A 22,440-nucleotide genomic window follows, 5' to 3' on the forward strand; every position below is an offset into this window, starting at 1 on the left:
CTCTCCCTATTTATTTCAGAACCCCCTTCCCCTCCCCCATTTCTGATGAAGGGTCTAGGCCCGAAACATCAGCCTTTCTGCTCCTATGATGCTGCTTGGCCTGCTGTGTTCATCCAGCCCTGCACCTTGCTGTTTATGTAAGAGTTGCAGTATCAATGCAAAGTGATGCTAAAATTGTAATAGAAATCTCGATTCAGAAAATAACCTGCTTCAGAACAGTATTTCTTGAAAGTAGGAATCTCTCTTTGCTACAAATTGAGTAAGGCTCTGTTTCCATATTTATACTGTAATGCCGTTGGCTTCAACAATACTATTATAATTGGAAGGTAACTGTGGCTGCTGACTGCAGCTAATGTAGAAATAAGTACTTGTTTATTCCACTAGATGGCTCCTGTGATCTTTACACAGATGAAAAATCGTGTTTCAGTACCTGGTGTAATCATTGCCCTCTTTTAACTAATATTTATTGAAGATCCCCTTAAACCACAGTTTCACAAACCATGGGTCACAACTCCAGTAGAGTTGCAAGGTGAAATTTTGTGGTCACAAGCTCTCGGCCAACAATGGTTGCTATGGAGCTCCAGCTGATTTCTGGCAACAGAGAGACCCTTAAATTCTCACTTGTTTGTTGGTGAGCACAGCCTAATGGTCTGCTCCCTGAGACTCCAATATTGCTGCAAAAAATGTGGAGTATTTTTTGTGGCAGGTGTATTTCTTTGACACAAGATAATTCCTCTTTGTTGATAATCAGGATCAAAATGCATTTATAATTTTAATCCTGTTGCATCAATGATAAAGATCCTTTTACATCAATGCTGAGTCCTATTACACTGATAATATAGTTCCCATTGCCTTCATATCTGAGTCCCATTAACATTAAGATTCACAATGCTACTACCTTAATAATCAGGATACAGTTACACGAGGAGTACTGTAAAACTCCAGCCTGACCTCAGATTGAAAGGGCCATTCAATAACTGACAACCAACAAGGCTGCTGGCACAGGAGGGTTCCCTGCCAAAATACTAAGTTATGATGGCAAGTCACTCTTGGCTCATTTATGTGAACTCATCTCCCTCATCTGGAAGGAGGAGAGCATGCCACTGATGGTTGAGACTCCGTAATAGCGAATATCTTCAAAAAAAGAGGATGAGACTAATTATGTCAACTGCAGAGGGGTGTCCATGCTGTCTGCCAGAGGTAAAGTCATTGCAAAACTCTTCCTCAGCGGCCTCTTCGAACTGGCTGAAGAGTTTCTCCAAGTCAAAAGCGGATTCCATCCATCAACAGACATAATCTTCACGGATAATAAATACAGGAAAAGTGCAGAAAGTGGCAGAAAGATGCATTGAACTTTCAGAGGCATTTTATTCTATCGGGATAAACCATGGAGCATCCTTCCCAAATTTAGTTGCCAGGAGAAATTCATTACCACCCTCCACCTGCTTCATTATGACTTGCCAGCTGTGATCCTCATCAGTGGATTCAACAAAGAGCCATTGTGTGTGCAAGCTGGGGTCAAACAAGACTGTCTCATCACACCAGTGTTCATTTTCATCTTCCTTGTTGCAACACTCCACTCCCGTATCTCTGAATCTTCCCTCTAGTGTGGAGCTACTGACTCCAGGATAAGCAGGGAACATGCATTGTCCCCAGTTCAGAACCAAGTCCACCCCAACCTCTATCATCAAGCTCTAGTATTGAGGTCCACGGTAAGCCACTGGATGATGTGGATTAGTTCCTACATCATGGGAGCCTCCTTCACAGTGAGGACATAAATGAAGAAAATTGACTTTATTCCAGTCTGCTGGTGCAGCCTTTCGCCGTCTGAGAAAGTGTTACAGGGCAGTAGTATTCCTCTGACTCTTTACGCCAGTTTCAAAACTTCCAATATGCAAGTTCCAGCCGCTGCCTCTTTACCATGGACATGCAATCCCTTTACATGTCCATTCCCCACCTGAAGGGCCTTAGGGCTTTCTGCTTCTTCCAGGAGCAAAGACCTGAACCATCCCCACCTGCCACCACCCTCCTCTGCTTAGCCAAGCTTGTCCTCACCCTCAACAACTTCTCTTTTAACTCCTCTCATTCTCTTCAGGTCAGAGGTGTGGCCATGAGTACCCGCACAGGTCCCAGTTACAGCTGTCTATTTGTGGGGTACGTGGAATATTCCTTGTTCCAGCCCTATTCCGGCCCCCACCCACAACTGTCTATCTGATATATTGATGATCTCATCGGTGCTCCTTCCAGCTCTTGTCCAGAATTGGAAAAATTCATTGATTTTGCTTCCAATTTCCCCCCTGCCTTCTCTTTCACCTAGTCCATCTCCGTCTCTGACTCCTCCCTTTCCTTCCTTGACATCTCTGTTTCCATCTCTGGGGATAGACTGGCCACTAAGATCCACTATAAACCCACTGACTTCCACAGTTACCTGGACTATACATCCTGCTTTCTGTAAAGACTCCATTCCATTCTCTCAGTTCCTCCATCCCAGGTGAGGCCAGCTTCAACAAGGGAGCCTCCACAATGTCCACCTTCTTCCTCAACCGAGGATTTCCAGTTCCATTGTCAACAGGGCCCTCAACTGGGTCCGTCCCATCTACGCACTTCCGCCCTCACACCTTCTCTTCCCTCCCGCAACAGCAATAGGGTTCCCCTTGTCCTTTATCTGCCATCCCACCAGCATCCACATCCAGAAGATCATTAGATGCCATTTCCCTCACCTCCAGTGAGATGCCATCTCCAGACACATGCCCCTCCCCTCTCTTGTCCACCTTCCACAGGGACCGTTCCCTCCAGGACACCCTGGTCCACGCTTCCTTCACCCCCAACAACACCCCACAGCCCCATGGCACCTTCCCCTGCAACTGGCAAATGTGCAACACCTGCCCATTTACCTCCCTTCCCACTGTCCAAGGGCCCAAATATACCTTCCAGGTGAATCAACACTTCACCTGCACTTCCCAGGATCTAGTCAACTGCATTTGCTGCTCACAATGTTGTCGTCTCTACACTGGGGAAACGAAGCATAGACTGGGTGACCACTTCGCAGAACATGTACGTTCTGCTCGCAAAAAAGACCCGGAGTTACCTGTTGCCTGCCACTTTAACACACCACCCTGTTCTCTAGTCGACATCTCTGTCTCTGGTTTGCTGCAGTGTTCCAGCAAAGCTCAACGTAAGCTGGAAGAACAACCCCTCGCTTTTTGCTTGCAGACCCTGCAGCCTTTCAGACTCAATATCGAGTTCAATAATCTTAGGGCCTAAACTCTCCCATGTCCTAGACCAGGCCAGGCCTTGTTACCACATAGCTTGCCACCACACATTACGTATTGTTAGTCACTGACAGTCCCCATTAACAACTATTCACCCTCCTAGCCAGATCGCTATCAACTCCTTTGTCTACCCACCTGCTCTTCGGGCTCTAACCTATCGTTTTCTCCCTACTCCATCCCCCTTTCTATCTTCTGCATATAAACCAACATTTTTCCAGCTACCATCAGTTCTGAGGAAGGGTTACCGGACCCGAAAAGTTAACTGTCTGATTTTTTTTTTCTCCACAGATGCTGCCAGACCTGCTGAGCTTTTCCTGCAAGTTCTGTTTTTGTTCCTGATTTACATCATTCGCGGTTCTTTTGGTTTTTATTTAGTATTTATCAGCCCCCCGTATGCCTCTGACATGGACAATGTGCAGCTTTGAGAAATAAAACGAGCAGTCCCTCCACAAAATCTGCATATCCACTCACAGGTACAGGTGATCTGATATCAGCATCCTGTAGTAGACCTACATCCACAGTATCAAAGCATCTGGTGCTGGGGCAAAGGAAATGCTTCAAGGATGTCTGCAATTCCTGCCTGATAAATGCAGTATTTGTATATTGTACTTGTATCGACTCATAGGAACCTAAAGTCCAAGATTGCCTGATTTGACAATAAAGCATCTGCAAAGAATCCAACTTGATAGATTCAAATGGAGAACAAACACAAAACAGTAATGGGTTATTGCAAAGCTGAGTATACCACCTATCTACCTCACCAACGACCACTTGCTACACTTATGATAGGTTTAGTTAATCCAGCATTGGACTATTTATTCCCGTCAGGTTCCACAACATTGGAGTGGGAGAAATCAATCCTCAATCCCAAGACATTGCCTGGGAAGAAAAAGAGGGGAGGTGAGAGTGACTGCCCTTGACATCAAAGCTACATTTGACCAAGTGTGCCATCAAGGAGTACCAGCAAAACTGGAGTTATTGGGAATCGGGGAAAACTACTGGTTGGAGTCATTCCTGGTATAAAGGAAGATGGTTGTGGTTGTTGGAGGTCAATGTTCTGCACTATTCATGACTCTTCAGGTATGAAGCACTCCATGTCCAAATAGAGCAGAAGCTGGCCAATATCCAGGCTTTGGCTGACAAATGGCAAGTAGCATCCGCACAAATGCCAGGTGATAACCACCTCCAATAAGAGATAATCTAACCATCACCCCTTGACATTCAATGGCATTACCATTTCTAAATCTCTCACTATCACCAATCTGAGCATTGCTATTGACCACAATATGAACTGGACCATCAAGAAAGTAGCTCAACACCACTTTCTTAAGGGTGAACAGGAGCTGGGCATAAATTCTGGCCCAGCTGATATCATGAGTTAATTTCAAAAAATGGTATTTAAAAGGTTCTTATTGCATAAATGTTCAGCATATTTCACATTATTAATCAGGATCTGATAACATTAATTGAGTCATTCCTTTGCATTATAAATCAGCTGCTCATTGCTTTAACAATTAGTACATTGCTGCATCAATAATTGGAATTGTATTGTATTAGTGGCACTTGCCAATTGTGTCAATAATTGATCACAAGTTTAGTAATAAGGATGCTATTATATAAGTAATAGCCCAACTACATTAAAAAAATCAATTAATATACCTACACGCAAACCACCCCCCCCACCCCAACTTTTCACTATTAAATTGGAGTCACTCGAAACAAAATTGAGAACTGCTTCCCTAAAGTCTGTCTTGGCGAGTTTATCGGTTTTTATTTGTTTGTGTATCCTCTCAGTGCTCTGTTTCCTGCAATTTCAAATGATATAGCACTGGTGATATAAGAACCACATAAAAATAGTGCTGAGCATTCACTAAATGATAACCTTGTTCGAATTAGGACTATACTGAGTGGGAAATTCTGTGAATTAATGTTGAACCTTTTAATGCAAGACACAAGATCTGTGTACATCTGATGCATTATGAATGGTGGATTTCAACTGCTTTGTTGAATCAGCTATTCATTTTCACATTAAATGATTATTTCAATCGATACATGAAGAGTTGTAATAACTGATTAGCTGAATTCCAAGAGGATGTGAGTTGTAATGTGATTTTATCCCTCTGGTAAATTAGCACAGCAGGAAATGAGTTTAGCTGTCAGTAGTTTAAAATTATGTTGGATTCGGATTATGTTGTCATTTCTCCATTGGAAATTTTGTCATGAATTTGGCTTTCCATTAACCAGTTCTCTGAGGTCTAGAGAAAATTGGCTATGGAAAATACTTTTTTTGGGTACTTAAATTTGATTTGTGATCTCAGCTAATGTTAATACTGGACAAATCAGATCCCGGTCTGAAACCTGACTTGACAGATCAAATTTTTAAAAATTTAACAAGGTGGTCTTTTACTGAAACACAAGCATACAATGTTGCCGATTGAACAATAAAACACGAGTTTATTACATAATGCATTCACACATTGAGTTATATCAGATGACTTATTCTAGTTAGTTGGTAGTTTGTAATGTTCAAAGTCAACTGGGAGTTGTCCTTTTGAACATCTTGCAAGAAACGCGAATGGTTGGTAATTTGCAGATGACTCAACAGACTTCATATCTTAGACATTGAAGTATAATTTTTCAGGCCGGCGCTGAAATGTTGGGATTGGCGTGCGCCAAACTTTGTTCACTGACATTATACAAGGATGAGCTTATTTTGTTGGTACAGCAAGCTGTCAATCTGTGGTCTTGGTGTCAGCTTACTGTCAATTGACAAATGTTTTCACATTATTTAAAAGCTCGGGATAGACTATAGATGTACTTAATTGTGGGAGAGTCATGAAGAGATTGAGTTTAAGACACTTGGCTTCTCTATTCCAGATGCCTTGAACATGCAACAATAAGACATTCTGGCAAAAAGGATGACCTGTTTAGCACACCAGCGGATCCTATTAGGAGAACCATATACACTATTTAAAAGGAGCGTAAGATTAGATTTTAGACCATATCAAGATTACACCTTTGCCACATGACTGTAGTGGCCCATCAGGCATTAGTTACATCTGTAGTTCACTTACAGCATATTTACATTAATTATACTTTCTTCCAATTGTTCCAAAATGCATTCATTATAAATAAGGTATTAGCTAATCTAAGTACTGGAATTTATAGTAAATGAATATATATGCCATTATACTGCATTGTGCCTAACAACATACATTTATATGGTGTCTTTACCACCTTAAAATGTTCCAAAGTCCCTCACAAGCGTCATCAAATAAAATCTGACTCTGCAGCACAAAGTGAGATATTAGGGCAAATGATCAAATGCTTGGTCAAGAGCTAGGCTTTAAGAATTTCTTAGGAGAGTGTGAGAGAATTAGAACATAAGAAATAAATATGAAAGAAACAGACACCATTTTGTATAGAATGAGAAGAGGGTGCTGATTAGTCGGGCCAGTTGCTGCACCTTCATGCCAATTGTGGCTCACCCAGTCAGCAGCATCCTCATTCTGTGCAATAGGGTGTCTCTTTTTCATGAGGAAGGGTCACCGGACCTGAAACGTTAACTCTGCTTTCTCCTCCACGGATGCTGCCAGACCTGCTGAGCTTTTCCAGCAACTTTGTTTTTGTTGTTGTTGTCTCTTTTTCATGTCTGTTCCTAGTGTCCTCCTTCTGACAAGGCAAAAAGCTTCTATTTTCAATCTCCTTTTAGCAATGTTTAAGTTCTGTATCACCAGATGTTTATTGTTTTGCCCAATGAAGGCATTTTGCAGAATGTGTCATGTCTTAACATTTTAAAATTATATACTTGTAAATTTACTGTCTTTTTTTTCCTGGACAGTGTCCCTGCACACCTTCATAGTTGTCTTTTGGTTGATGCAGCTGTTATTAATGATTTATGTTTTACCCTTCCAAAAGCTGGAGTATTCTTTTGTCATGTTATGCTCCATATAACATTCCAGCTGGAAAGCTGAAAACTAAAAACTCAGGTACCACTACTGGATGCACCTGCAAGACTGGCATTTTCCAAGATTTATTTTTTTGTCTCCATAGGTTTGAGGCAGATTTATTTTGCATGCCTGTCACTAGGTCACAAATATTTTTTGGTCAAGGTTCACTTTTTGAAAAGGAATCTAGGAACAGGAATTCAATACCTTGAATTGTGCCGTTCAGTGATATGATAGCTGAAAATGTATCAGTATTAGCAAGAAAATGGTGTTGGGGAAATTCATGAGATTTAAGACTGATTAAATCCCCAGACCCTAATAATATACATTCCAGCGTACATCAGGAAGAGGCCCTAGGAATAGTCGATGCATTAATGATTATCTTCCAAGATTCTATGGACTCTGGAACAGCTCCTACAGACTGGAGAATAGCTAATGTAACCCCTCGATTTGAAAAGGGAGGTAGAAGGAAAACCGGGAATTATAGACCTGACATCAGTCTTGGAGAAATGCTAGAGTCTATTATAAAAGGTCTAATAGTTATGCCCTTGGAAAATATGGGCAGATTGGACAGAGACAGCATGGATTTCAGAAAGGGTATTCATGCTTGACAAATCTAATGAAAATCTTCATGAGTTGATGAGGGGGATCCAGTGAATGTGGTTTATTGGACTGTGAGAAGGCTTTCAATTAAGTCCCACATAAGAAATGTGTGTAACGTTGTAGCACAGAATTGGGATGGACAGAAAACTGTTGGCAGATAGGAAATAGAGTCAGAATAAACGTGTCTTTTTCTGAATTGCAGGCAATGCCTATAAATTGAGAAAGGAAGATATGCAAGGAGACTGTCCTTGTATACCAGTAACTGACAGTAAGTGTGCAGGTGCAGCAGAAGGTGAAGAAGGCAAATGATATTGACCTTTATAATGAGAATATTCAAGTACAGGAACAAGGATGCGTGAGCCCACACCTGGAATATTGTGTGCAGTTTTGGTCTTTTCCTATATAGAGTGTGCAGCAAAGATTTATCAGACTGATGCAGCAAAGATTTATCAGACTGATTCAGCAAGGTGATGGCGTATGGTATTACCATTAGAAGTTCAGCAAGTGTTCTGGGACCAGCAATTGAATCCCGCCACGGGAGATGATGAAATTTTAAATTCGATTGAAAATGTCTGGAGGTGAGAATCTATCGATGACCATGAAACCATTGTCAGTTGTCAGGAAAAAAAACCTATCTGGTTCACTAATGTCGCTCGGGGAAGGAAATCTGTTATCCTCACCTGGACTGGCCTAAATGTGACTCCAGAATCACAGCAATGTGGTTGACTCTTATTTGCCTTCTGAAATGGTCTAGCATGCCACTCAGTTGTATCAATCGCTATGAAGTATCAAATTAAACTGGACAGACCACCTGGCATCCATGTAGGCACCGGAAAAGACAGTGGCAGAAGCAGCCCTGGCAATGCTGCAAAGTCCTCCTCACTAACATCTGGGAACTAGTGCCAAAATTGGGAGACCTGTCTCACAGAGACTAGTCAAGCAACAGCCTGACGCAGTCATTACTGTCAGAATCACACCTTGTAGACACCCCCACCACCATCTCTGGACATGTCCTGTCCCGTCAGCAGGACAGATCAAGCAGCAGTGGCGGTGCAGTTAATTACAGTTGGGAGGGAGTTGCCCCGGGAGTCCTCGACATTGGCTCTGGACCCCATGAAGTGTTATGGCTTCAGGTTAAACATGGGCAAGGAAACCTCCTGGTTACTACATCTCCCTCCGCTGATGAATCCGTACTCCTCCATGTTGAGCAATACTTGGAGGAAACACTGTAGGAGGAAGGGTGGAAAATGTACTATGGGTGGGGTGGGGGGTGGATTAATGCCCACCACCAAGAGTGGCTTGGCTGCGGCAATACTGATCAAGCAATTTGGGGCCTAAAGGACATAACTGCTAGACTTGTCCAGACTTCCTTACCAGTCTGTTTTCATCATGGTACCTTCAGCTACTTCAATGCTGAAAGCTAATGCTAGCTTTTATATAACACTGTGCTTCATGATTGACCCACTGCATATTCATTTTCACTTCAAGCATCATGAAGGAGATATCAAAATAGATACCTATGTTTGCTGAATTATTCGAATTCTTATAAATCAATTAAGACAGGTTAGATTAAAATGAAATTTAAAGCCAATCAAGGAAAAAAGTCATTTTTTATCGGCTTAAATTTCTTGGAATGGTGAGTAAATCAGTGTCTTTTCAAATTTGTTGTTCAAGGTCATACAGCCAATAATGTGCCTTATTGATCATGAACGTATGTAGTGAACAGTAGCCTCTTCAAACATTTAGTTAACGTTTTATTTTCTGATATTCATAAAGTTGTTCTTCACGTCTTATATTATATACAGTAGGGAGAGAGTGATCAATGCTAGTTAACTTGCATACATGTTTAAACACTAAAAATCATTGTGTCATCAGATTTGATGGTTGAATAAAGAATGATTGCTGATTGGAATGCCCATGATTAAAGTATTGTTTTTCTAAGAGCTGAAAGCATTCTGAATGGCTCCCAAGTATGTGTCAACAAATCAATCTGTTTCTTTGTGGATTGATTATTATATTTTAGTTGCAGGACATTTCAGTGACATTGTATTTCATACTTTCAACAGACTAAGTAGATTGGGCCTGGGTACGCTGGAATTTAGATGAGTCAGTGGTGTTTTTAAATGAACCATAGAAGATTCTGAAAGGGTTTGACAGAGTTGTTAATGAGAGGCTGCTTCCTCTCGCTGGACCATCTAGAACTCAAGGATGAATAGCCTTAGGCATGTTGACTGAGATGAGTAGGTTTTTCACTGAGTTGACAATCTTTATGATCTTCCACCTCAGAGCTTTGTGGATGCTCAGTTGATCAATAATCATGGCTGTGATTTTATAGCTTTTTGGATATTAAAGGAATTGAGGGATATGGTGATCAAGCATGCAGGTGCAAGTTGAGGTAGAAGATCAGTCTTAATCATCTTGAATGACAGTGTAGGCTGGAAGGCTGCATGATCTCCACTTGTTCTTATTTCATGTGTTTTTACGACTTGGCATTTGAGGCCATTTGCTCATAGGCTTTAAGTAGAGTCTTTTGATCAAGCAGGTTTAGATGTTAGAAAAGAAAAAGTGAAGTGAGAGTGACTGTCCTTAAAATGAAGGCCATATTTGATCAAGTGTGGCATCAAGGAGCTATAGCAAAACTGGGGTCAGTAGAAATCAAGGGGAAAGCTCTCTCCTGGTTGGAGTCACACCTGGGATGTAGCAAGATGGTTGTGATTGTTGGGCATCAATCATCTCAGCTCAGGACATCACTGCAGAAGTTCCTCAGGGGAATGACGTAGGCCCAATCACCTTCAGCTGCTTCTTCAATGATCTTTCCTCCATCATAACGTTAGAAGTGGGAATGTGCAGCGCCATTTGTGACTCTGCAGCAGTCCATGTCCGAATGCAGCAAGACGTGGACAATTTCTAGTCTTGGGCTGACAATGGCAAGTAACATTTGCACCAGCCAAATACCAGGCAATGATGGCATTACTATCACTGAATCCATAGTAATCCTGGGGGTTACAATTGACCGGAAACTGAACTGGACCAGCCATCTAAATATGGTCTCTACAAGAGCAGGTTAAACGCTAGGAATGGTGCAGCAAGTAACTCGTGTCCTGACTCCAGAGTACATCCACCAACTTCAAAACACAAGTCAGGAATGTGATGGAAGGCTCCCCGTTTGCCTGGATGAGTAAATGTCCAACAGTTAAGAAGCTTGATATCATCCAGTACAAACTGTCCCATACCATCTACAAGGTGCACTGTAACAATTCATAAGATCCTTAGAAAGCACCTTTCAAACGCATGACCACAACCGTGTCGAGGTAAGAGCAGCAGATACATGGGAACACCAGTACTTACAAGTTTCTTACTAAGCCACTCACCATCCTGACGTTAAAATATATCATCAGTCCTTAAATGTCATTGAGTCAAAATCCTGGAACTCCCTCCCTATTGACATTGTGGGTCTACCTACAGCACATGGACTGCAATGATCAAGGAGGCAGCTCACCACCACCTTCTCTAAGACACCAAGGAATGGACAATAAATGCTAGCCCAGCCAGTAACACCCCTGTTTCATTAGTGAATAAAATAAAATTGGTGCTTAGGAGTGCTGACCCAGAATTGAAAAATAATTGGTGATCAACCTTAAATAATTTGGCTTGCTGAATGCATTATTTAGAACTTGAAGGAAGAGGTTCATTATATTTTCAATATGATGTAAGCCACTGCTAAATTCTATTTTTTTTTTTTTCAAGATATATTTTCCTATAGCTGTGAAGTAGAATGGCTTGATGTTGGGTATTTGAAAATCATTAATGACGTTAAGCAAATGTCCTACTGGGTGAATTTTGTTTTGTGGTATATTGTTATTTTTCTTTCCTCAAACACATTAGAGTACAAGTCAGTAAAGCCTTGTTGACATCTAATTATTAACTAAAACAACCATTACGTGATTAGCAGCCAATTTGATTTTAAATTGTCAAATTTAGCCACAACCTAACCACCCACATGTGCCTTCGCAATATGAAGCCTATGTAATAACTGAGGACCCCAGGTGATCTATTACACGCTAGCCAAGGCGTTCCAAGCCCAGTTGAAGTTCTTGTACTAACCAGCAAGTCCAGCAAATGCTAGGAATTGAATCTGGGATTTCTGACATGATAGGCATTGAAGGCTCACACCCAGAGTACATTTCACACCTTTGATATACTGTTGATATCATATATCAAATTATATAATGTCAATATCGGTTGTTACCTTTATTTCCTTCTCTTCGCAGGCCTTCACAGTTCAAGAGCCTAAAAAAAACTTAATGAAAGAGCCTCAGCTGTTAAAATCATTCTCCATTATAGACTGGATCCTGTCTGAATGAAGCCATTAGTGGATCCATTCCTCAGTACAGCATTGAGTTATTTACATATATGTCTGAAGTACTCCATAAGAAGCCCCTATTAGCCTTGAAGGCAGTGCAGCATGGATTTACCAGAAAGTTACCTGGAATCCAAGAGTTAAATTACAAGAGGAAATCTCTCAAACCAGGGATGTATTCCTCAGAATTGACAAGATGAGAAAGTAATTTGGTCACTGTGATCAAATTATTAAACGAAATGGATAGGGTAAATAGAAATTAATTCTCCTAGTTGAGGACTCCAAGACTAGGTGCATAGTTTAAGTATTAGAGTCAGACTCTTCAGGTGTGAAATGAGGAAATAATTCGATGTGCCAAGAGTAGTAGAAGTTTCAAGTTCTATTCCACAATCAGCAAATGATACGAGCCCAATTGGAAATTTTAAATTTGAGGTCAATGTACTCTGTTTATCCAGGTATAGATGGAACTTCCAAGCAGGGTGTATAAAGTTATGTCTCAGATGAGCCTTGATCTATGAATGACTGAATAGATCCAAAGGCAAATGGCCTACTCATGTTAATATGAATCATACTATATAATTAATGTGACAATGACCCCAGATGCTAAAGGAGGCCCATGAGATATTGATCCTACTTAGTTTTCTGGAGGTGTTCCAAATCTGCCATGTGAGCAACAGTTAGAAATATTGGGTACCATGCTTTTTGTAGGTTGATGTGCAGCATAAGCAGTTGTGCATGCATTAGCTGAAACTGAAGAGTGTAAAAGAGATGAAGGGTAGCATTCTTGATGCTTGGATCTTTTTGCATAATGCAGACACCTAATCTGTAGCTGAGCACGTTTTTCCAACAAATTATCATGCACTGTGGCCCTTGGATTTCAACACGCCACCAGCAATTAAAACTCATGCACAGTACCTCATGAAGAGTTGATTCCTATATCAATGTATTGTCTTATTTCTGTTCAAGGATAACTCACTATTGTAACTTGCTGATCAGAAGGATAGAAATTTATATTTTTCATATGTTATTATTTAAAATAGATCAATTTTGTAGGAGACTTTATTTAAGACTCATATTTCACATTAAACACCCAATAAATCAATGTTAAGAATTACAGAAAATGTCATCATTATTAACCCTGGAGCCACAATTTTGACAATCAAATGGTAGTTTTGAAGCTGAATTCATCTTGAGCTTGATCCAAAGGCTTCATCATAAGTGTCACTGTTGCTAGTTTCTTGGCACCATTGCTTGCACATCACTTTGCTGTACCCCCTAGAGCCGTGACACCTTTGTGACTCACTAGCACAGCATATTGGTATACCGAGACAACAAGGTGCAGGGCTGGATGAACACAGCAGGCCAAGCAGCATCATAGGAGCAGAGAGGCTGACGTTTCGGGCCTAGACCCTTCATCAGAAAAGGGGGAGGGGAAGGGGGTTTTGAAATAAATAGGGAGAGAGTGGGAGGCGGATAGAAGAGGGATAGAGGAGAGGATAGGTGGAGAGGAAACAAACAGGTCGAAGAGGCGGGGATGGGGCCAGGAAAGGTGAGTGTAGGTAGGGAGTTAGGAAGGGGATAGGTCAGTCCAGGGAGGACGGACAGGTCAAGGGGGCGGGATGAGGTTGGTCGGTAGGAGATGGAGGTGCGGCTTGAGGTGGGAGGAGGGGATAGGTGGGAGGAAGAACAGGTTAGGGAGGCAGGGACGAGTTGGACTGGTTTTGGGATGCGGTGGGGGGAGGGGAGATTTTGAAACTTGTGAAATCCACATTGATACCATAGGGCTGCAGGGTTCCCAAGCGGAATATGAGTTGCTGTTCCTGCAACCTTCGGGTGGCATCGTTGTGGCACTGCAGGAGGCCCAGGATGGACATGTCGTCTGAGGAATGGGAGGGGGAGTTGAAATGGTTCGCGACTGGGAGGTGCAGTTGTTTGTTGCGAACCGAGCGTAGGTGTTCTGCAAAGCGGTCCCCGAGTCTCCGCTTGGTTTCCCCGATGTAGAGTAAGCCACACCGGGTACAGCGGATGCAGTATACCACATTGGCAGATGTGCAGGTGAACATCTGCTTGATGTGGAAAGTCTTCTTGGGGCCTGGGATGGGGGTGAGGGAGGAGGTATGGGGGCAGGTGTAGCACTTCCTGCGGTTGCAGGGAAAAGTGCCGGGTGTGGTGGGGCTGGAGGGGAGTTTGGAGCGGACAAGGGAGTCACGGAGAGAGTTGTCCCTCCGGAAAGCAGATAAAGGTGGGGAGGGAAAGATGTCTTTGGTGGTGGGGTCGGATTGCAGATGGCGGAAGTGTCGGAGGATGATGCGTTGGATCCGGAGGTTGGTGGGGTGGTACGTGAGGACGAGGGGGATTCTTTTTTGGTTCTTATTGCGTGGATGGGCTGTGAGGGATGAGTTGCGGGAGATGAGGGAGACACGGTTGAGGGCGTTCTCAAACACTGAGGGGGTGAAGTTACGGTCCTTGAAAAACGAGGACAACTGAGATGTACGGGAGTGGAATGCCTCATCCTGGGAGCAGATGCGGCGGAGGCGAAGGAATTGGGAATAGGGGATAGCATTTTTGCAGGAAGGTGGGTGGGAGGAGGAGTATTCTAGGTAGCTGTGGGAGTCGGTGGGCTTGAAATGAATATCGGTTTCGAGGTGGTTGCCCGATATGGAGACAGAGAGGTCCAGGAAGGGGAGAGAGGTGTTAGAGATGGTCCAGGTAAATTTAAGGTTGGGGTGGAAGGTGTTAGTGAAGTGTATGAACTGTTCGAGCTCCTCGTGGGAGCATGAGGCGGCGCCGATACAGTCATCAATGTAACGGAGGAAGAGGTGGGGTTTAGGGCCGGTGTAGGTACGGAAGAGGGATTGTTCCACGTAACCTACAAAGAGGCAGGCGTAGCTTGGGCCCATGCGGGTACCCATGGCTACCCCCTTTGTCTGTAGGAAGTGGGAGGAATTGAAAGAGAAGTTGTTGAGGGTGAGGACGAGTTCGGCTAAGCGGATGAGGGTGTCAGTGGAGGGGGACTGGTCGGGCCTGCGGGACAGGAAGAAGCGGAGGGCCTTAAGGCCATCTGCATGGGGAATGCAATATTGGTATACCAGCTGGATGGTAAACATTGTTCAACTTTCTCAAAAGGATAATTTCAACATTGACAACCTGCATTTATAATGCCCCTTTAATGGAATAAATCCTCCCAAAATATTTTAAGGAGAGTTACTCATCAAAATTTGACAATGGAATTGATTGTAAGTGAAGGTAAATAAAACTTAATGGAATGGATGCTGTGGTTTTTGTTCTGTCAATCTAGCAGGTTAGAAATTAGATCAGTTACTAATTTTGTATGCATCCATCTCCTATTATATAATTGTGAAATGTTCGGCCAAATTATTTTAGATTTAACCATCTGTGGCTGCTGCTGCTCAACAAATACAGTGCATACACAGCAGTAGCAATTGGATGTTTATAATTAAATGCTGGTCAGTGACTCAGAAAATTAACGATGATTATTTAAATTTCCTTGATTATTGTAATATGTAAATTGTGGAACAGAAAATTTGTTTTAATTCCCCTAATAATTACTCATGAATGCAAAATTAATTTGTGTAGTATGATTCAAAGATAACATGTTGATGCTTAGTTTGTTAAATCCATAAATATTTCTGCAAAATTAATTTCATTAAACTTGCTTTGTGCATTAACACTAAAGTCTGGAGAAAAATGCTTTCAGTCTTTCCTTAGACGATTTTTACCGGGGGATAATAAGCACAGTGTAGTGGGCCCTGGCATATTTTGACTAAGACAGCAGAAGTATAATTTGGAATTTCCTTTACTGATTGGCATTCATGGTACCTGCTGAAAAGGATGTCTAGGACAGGATAGTGTTCAGTTATGATTAGTTGTGAAACCTCATGGCTTCAGATAAATAGTGGAAAGGAAACCTGGTTAGCAAGTACCACATTCTCTCTATTGTTAAGTACCATTTGAATAAAACATTTCTCTTTGTGAAGGCTTAAAATGTACTCTGGATGTGAATCTGCAATGCCTACTGTCAAGCATGTCTTGTACTAGTATTGACTGAGGTCAATGTAGGTACGCCTAGGCTTATGGAAGGTGGTGAGAGAACCAGAGTTAACCACAGAACTATACATTAGCAAGTCAGGGAGCATCTACTCAATGTCCAATGAAATGTTTTGTTTCATTATGAATGCTGTACTACTCCAAAATTGAGAATAAGAATGCTGTTGGGTGAGCTTAACTGGTGAAAACAACATAAAGTACATTTCTTAACGTAGATGGTGTGTTTTATATTTATTTTACGTAAAACTGATGGCTTTTGAAGAGGCAGCACAGTGGTTATTTCTGCTGCCTCTCAGTGCCAGAGTCCTGGGTTCGATTCCAGCCTTGCGTGACTGTCTGTCTGTGTGGAGTTTTCACATTCTCCCATGTCTGCATGCATTACCTCCGGGTGCTCTGGTTTCCTCCCACAGTCTAAAGATGTACAAGCTAGGTGGATTGACCATGGTAAATTGCCCACAGTGACCAGGGATTTGCAGGCTAGATGGATTTAGTTGTGGGAAATGCAGGGTTACAGGGATTGAGTAGGGGTGTAGGTTTGGGTGGAATGCTCTTCAGGGAGTGGTGTGGACTCGATGGGCCAGATGGCCTGCTTCCACAATGTGGGGATTCTGTGAACAATGGTTGTAATGTTGCAGAACTGTGGCAACTGTTTGGTATACAACAACCAAATAAATCTCACAATACCTGAGTCCACTTCCAGTATCAAAGAGTTTGTTGATGTTTATAATATTGCTGTGGCTTTAAGAGGTGTGTTTTCTGGTTTCTTTGAGAGAGAGTTTGGGGGTCAGGTGATGAGCAGTTTATGAAAAGATCAACAACTTATGAAGGTTTAGTTTTTGTTGGAACAATAGAAGCAGCCTGAATGGGTGTGGTAAAGTTCCCACCCACAGAACCAAGGATTTTATTTTAGCTTTCTGCATTTGCTGTTGGGGTCTTGAAGAAATGAAAGCTATTCTTTCCCCCTCTTGGTTACAGCCTTGAACTAGGGGTTTTCTGTCTGCTGTTGGAGAGCTGCACGTGAAACAATCTGTTTTCTGAGTTTGTCTTTTGCTGAGGATAAATTTATGGGATGTTGCAATACTGGAACGGTTAATTAGTAATAGTTACTTTGGATATTATTCCGTTAAGTTTTTCAGTAGAGTCGTTATTCCAATTCCTTCTTGCTTTTGTATTTTAACTGTAGTATTTGCATATAATTATGTTTTGCTTAACGTCAAGTAGTTTGACCAATTGAATTGCATCTGGAACACAGCACCTCACATTTACCTTTTAAAGAAAGAAAAAGTTGGGGTCTAGGCTACCTTCTTAATATATCTTGAGGGGGTCTGGTCTGATCCATAACATGTTACACCAGTGGGAAGAAAAACTCTGGGGGTCCAGAAGCTTTTTCACTGAGCAAAGGAAAGACATAAATTTTTATACATTTTGTTTTCAGCCCACCTTTGACTATTACAAATCCAATGCATTATTAATTGATTATATTCTCATCCAATCAGGGTGATTGTGACTGCATGTTCAATAATGGACAGCTCCAGGTCTTCCCATGATCTAATGATATTTACTAAACATCCTTATATATTGTGAAAGCCCAAAGATACATCTTATTCAATCATGCTCCAGTACTGCTGACTTCTGCACCTGTTATTCAGTCCCTCCTGCCAGCAGCGGGCGGGGGGGAGAGGGGGGCTTCTCCGTATTGTTTAAGGCTCTCTGTCCATAGGAATTCAGTTAAATTCCTTCATGTTAGTTTGGTTGTATTTAGAACTTCAGTATACTTGTATAGGTTATATAATATGTAGTGACAGTTACCTAAAGAGCCTTAATTATTGTGGGATTAGGCTTTTTCTTCTAATATTTACTAACTAACAAACATTGAATTAGCTGGTAAAAGGAGCCTCTATCAAGGTTTTTCAAGGATGTTCCTTATTAAGACAGTCCGTGTCTAAAGTGGACTCCACAGGAATCTAGTTAAATCCCTTGAAGTCCAATCTATTAAAACTTCTCTTGTATCATACATATGTGTATACCTGTGTGTGATTGCAATTACCTAAAGAACTTTTCCCCTTCTATATTAAATTAGCATGCAAGAAGGGCATCTATCAGTCCTTCCCTTATCAAAACTGTTTTGATGCAAACAATGGCTCCATTTTTGCTTCTTAACACTCTATTGCGTGATTTCTGTGAAACACTTTCTCTGGTTGCTGTGAATACGAAGACCACAATTCTGACTGTGTAAGTTACTGCTTCAGCTAACAATCTTCTTTGGCCCTTTCTATGTCAACTAAAAACCACGGACAGCCATTTTATGTTGACTAAGAACCATGGGCAGCCCCAACTCTTATAAAGGGAAGAGAAGAATAAGAGTGTCAGTAATGAGCGAAATGTTTATGTCTGGGGAGAAATGTAAAGTGGCTGTTTATAAACTTTCAGAAGTCTCCACATTTAAATTTATTCCTCCATGGTTTTTATTTCATTTTTGACCTAACACCACAAATAGCTATAAAATGAATGATTATTTATATGGTTGTACTGGCAATGGGAGGAATCTTGCCAGGGCAATGGGCAAATGCCTTGCTCTTTTATATTAGCCCACATTTTGTGGTCAACAGCAAAGTGATGGTGCTCACCACACAAAAAGTTCCTGGCATGAACTTCACCTATCATTTCAATGATAATTTGATTCTCCTGCCAACTATAGGGATTCCTGGCATCTGGCATTTGTACTATCATCAAGCAAATTAAGCAGCCAATCACATGTAAAAAGTTCTAAAAGCTAGCAAACAGAAGTGAAATGCACTGATTATCCTTCGCGTTTTAATTTCATAGGGAGAGAAATAAAGCTTTGGACATACACACAGGATTAAGGCAGATGTCAAAATAATCAAACTTTTTTAAATGGTGACATCTGTGGATAAGAGAAACAGAGTTAACAGTTCAAAAATGTTGTCAACTTGGACCCTGTGTCCCAATCCTATTTCGATTTCAGGTTTGTAGGATCTGCAACAATTAAGTCTTTTTTTAAATTCTATTGCATTAAGAGGAAAGAGAATTTTTATCAAAATTGCAAAAATAGGGCAAAATGCATCATTTAAAAAAAAACTTTGCAACAAAATGCAACATTTTCCCAGCGCTTTTGCCCTGAAATCAGAGCAAAATACTAAAAAGTGGAAGTGCATGTCAGTTCAAGTGATTTTAGTGTCTTCCATCTGTAGTGACTTTGACAGCACACCATGTAGATGAGCATTGGATCTCTGACAACGACCGGGGATTTTACAATTAATTGCACATTGGTGAACACTTGGCAGGTTCACAGTTTTAATGATGGTGAATGCTGGTGCTTTCAGCAAAATCTGGACCTTAAACTTCGTCATTCCTAAAGGAAGGCAACTGTAACAATGCAGCATTCCTTCAACATTGCAGGGGATTGGCTGTCTGCATTATGAATCAAACCCTTTGCTTTGGGTTTAAATTCACAAGCTATCAACCTACATGTGACAGTGTTAAGAAGTGAGGCTAGCGAGTGAGGAGAAGTATATAACTTAAAATTGCATTTCCATGTGGATGACTTTCCTAGATTTCTATGGCACCACAGACTGATGCAAAGTCATAGCCTTGAAATCTTCCACTCATTGACCTTAGTGTAATAGAGTCAAGGATTTTGACCATTCCCAAAAACAGGAGTTTGAATAAAAACGGTTGTGTTTGTTTTCTTAATCCCCGCCCCCACCCCCACCCCCCACAGGAAATGAGTTTACTTATGAATTCTGAAGAGTGAGTAATTACTGTATTATCTCCAGGGCTTGAATGGTTGGATAGCATTGTACATGCAAAGGAAATCTCCTAATGTTTGGGAAGATTAAACATTTGTGCAACAGCTTTTAACATTTATAATGTTTATGAAATTATTTTCCTAGATGCCTTCAGCAGTTAAAGGAAGATGGCTTCACAATACAAGACGTGTTTAAGAATTGTGTGTTCCAGAAAGATGAAAGGGAGATGGTATTGAAAGCCATTTGTGCTGTAGATCCTGAATTCCAGCTCCAACCTGAACCCGAAGTGGAGATTTGCCAATCGCCTTTAGTGAAGCGCTTTTATTCAAAGGTACGATGGGCAGAATTGCATTTTATGTACAGTGCTTCATGGAAAATAATTTATGCCAAATCAAAAGACACACCCTGTCTTTTGAATAGATCTGTTATTTAATGACCATTTGAATGCTTTATTCATATTTACTGATGAACAGAGAGCAAATTGAGGCTAGCAATTGGTGGCTCCTCTACTCTAAAATCTGAAATCTATATTGTAAACTAAATCTTCTGCTAATTTTTTTTCTGTTCAGATGTGGGGTGCCAGTCACCTCATTAGCAATGTTTTATAGACAGTGAAGCTTCCAAGCCAGGAAAATTTGCATAGAAGTCTTCAAATTATTAGAAATGAGAAAGTTTAAAGCCCTCAGAATTGTGAAATATCCATTCTAGTAGACTCAAAAAAATTCGAAAAATTGTCTCTGCAGTCCATGGAAAAGAAACTTGACTTTGTCAGTCAATTAGAAACTTGGAGTTGAGATGGAGAATAATTTCTTTGGATTTGAGTCTCTGTAATGGACAATGTTAAGAAACAAGATATAACTTTGCTGTTTGGGATCTTCCTGAACACTTTTTTCCATATCCTGATCACTTGATTTGTTTTATTTATTTTGTGCATAAACTTTTGTTCTGTTGTAAAGGAACATTTGCAGCCTTGTGTGAATATGTTTGTGGCTAATCACCACATGGACTACCTAAAATAAGAATTAAACATACAATCTAGCAAGTCAAGTTTCATTCTGAGATCTGACTTTTGACATACACAGTATAGAACTGACATTTTTGTAAGTTGCATTAGTTGGTACAATTATTTTGTAAATTATTTGCCCTAAAGTTGTTGCAGGATGTGAACTATATCTACAGTTTATAATTATAAAGATAGATAGTACTGGTCACATTAAGAAATAGCATCAATGCCAAAATATAAGATAGCGGATTAACTTTTAAAATTTAGAGTCCACAATACTGAACAGTAGTGATGGCAATGTTTCGACACTGAGGTTGGTTTGACAAATTTATTCCTGCATGATATTCCAGTTGGAAATAACCATCAAATCAGCAATCCAGAGGAATACTACTCTTTTGTCATTGTTGGACAGAATGTTGTTGCTTTTTGACTAGAGTGCCCTCATTTCTGTGGATGAGATCGTAGGCCGAAGCAGCCGTGGAACTGGCTTGTGGTGGCAGGCTCTAGAAACTCAGTGGAAAAAGTTGGAGATTGTCAATTAGTTGTAGAAGAGAAGGGGACAAGACTCTTCTTTTGAAGAACTTGGGTAACTATGGAAGGCTTGTAAAAGGACAAAGTATTCAATTGAGCAATATATTGGTAAGCATTAGACCAACAAATTCTGTATTCAAGGCCAGGAGTTTTGGATGTGGACAAAGTCTGGTGAGACTATTTATTTCCCAACCACAGATGACTTGACAATACTGAGAGTCACTCACCTAGTACGGAGCCACATATAGCTCAGGTTCTATTCCTCGAGTGCATTACAGAACTAGTTGGGTTTTTACAATTCTGCTACTTTGAGTAAGTTTCTGTTCTACCCCACAAATTGTCAGGTTATTTGAATTCAGTTTAGCAATTTAGCATGGAGGGATTTGAACTTACTACCTCCTGAGTAAGCAATATAATAATCACTAGGCTATCATATTCCAACAAATTAATAGTAGTTATGTGAATGAAGCATCTTATTTTATTTCAGGCTGAGCCTATCAAATATCCCAAATTGCATCTGTGTGTGGAAGAACTGAAGGAGAGATTTGATCGACAACTAAGCGGGGAGCAAGCAGATACCATTTCTATTAATTCTGTTGAAGCAACAAAACCCATTACAGAGAAGATGAAAAAAGTGGTACTTGTCTTCTACTAAGTTTGCACATGGTATAAAGCAGTAAAACTGAAGCCATTTTGTGTATGTTTTTAACTCTGATCATGGCCTCATCTGGTAAAATTGAAGGCAAAATATCCTAAGTGCCTTTACTATTTGTTATTAATGATTATCATAAACATTTTAGTCTGTCAGGTACTGTTAGCTGCCTTTGACAAAGATGCTATACCTGGTTTTCCAGTCCTGATTTCTGTTTGGTACTTGTGTTTAGGA

The 22,440-nt window shown here is 40.9% G+C and overlaps 1 protein-coding gene across 3 annotated transcripts in view; it reads left to right on the top strand.

Annotated features, from left to right (window-relative positions):
* polrmt (polymerase (RNA) mitochondrial (DNA directed)) overlaps positions 1-22,440 on the top strand; it is a 105,978-nt gene that overhangs the window by 26,222 nt on the left and 57,316 nt on the right. For 2 of the 3 annotated variants that reach the window (XM_048614137.1, XM_048614139.1), the window contains exons 5-7: positions 4,101-4,172; positions 20,165-20,351; positions 22,042-22,191. In XM_048614137.1, coding sequence (XP_048470094.1) covers positions 4,101-4,172; positions 20,165-20,351; positions 22,042-22,191 — 409 coding nt within the window. The remainder of the gene's footprint in view (positions 1-4,100; positions 4,173-20,164; positions 20,352-22,041; positions 22,192-22,440) is intronic. The other variant, XM_048614138.1, reaches the window with a different exon arrangement.

This window comes from Rhincodon typus, chromosome 29, assembly GCF_021869965.1.
Source record: "Rhincodon typus isolate 14 chromosome 29, sRhiTyp1.1, whole genome shotgun sequence".
Taxonomy (NCBI): Eukaryota; Metazoa; Chordata; class Chondrichthyes; order Orectolobiformes; family Rhincodontidae; genus Rhincodon; species Rhincodon typus.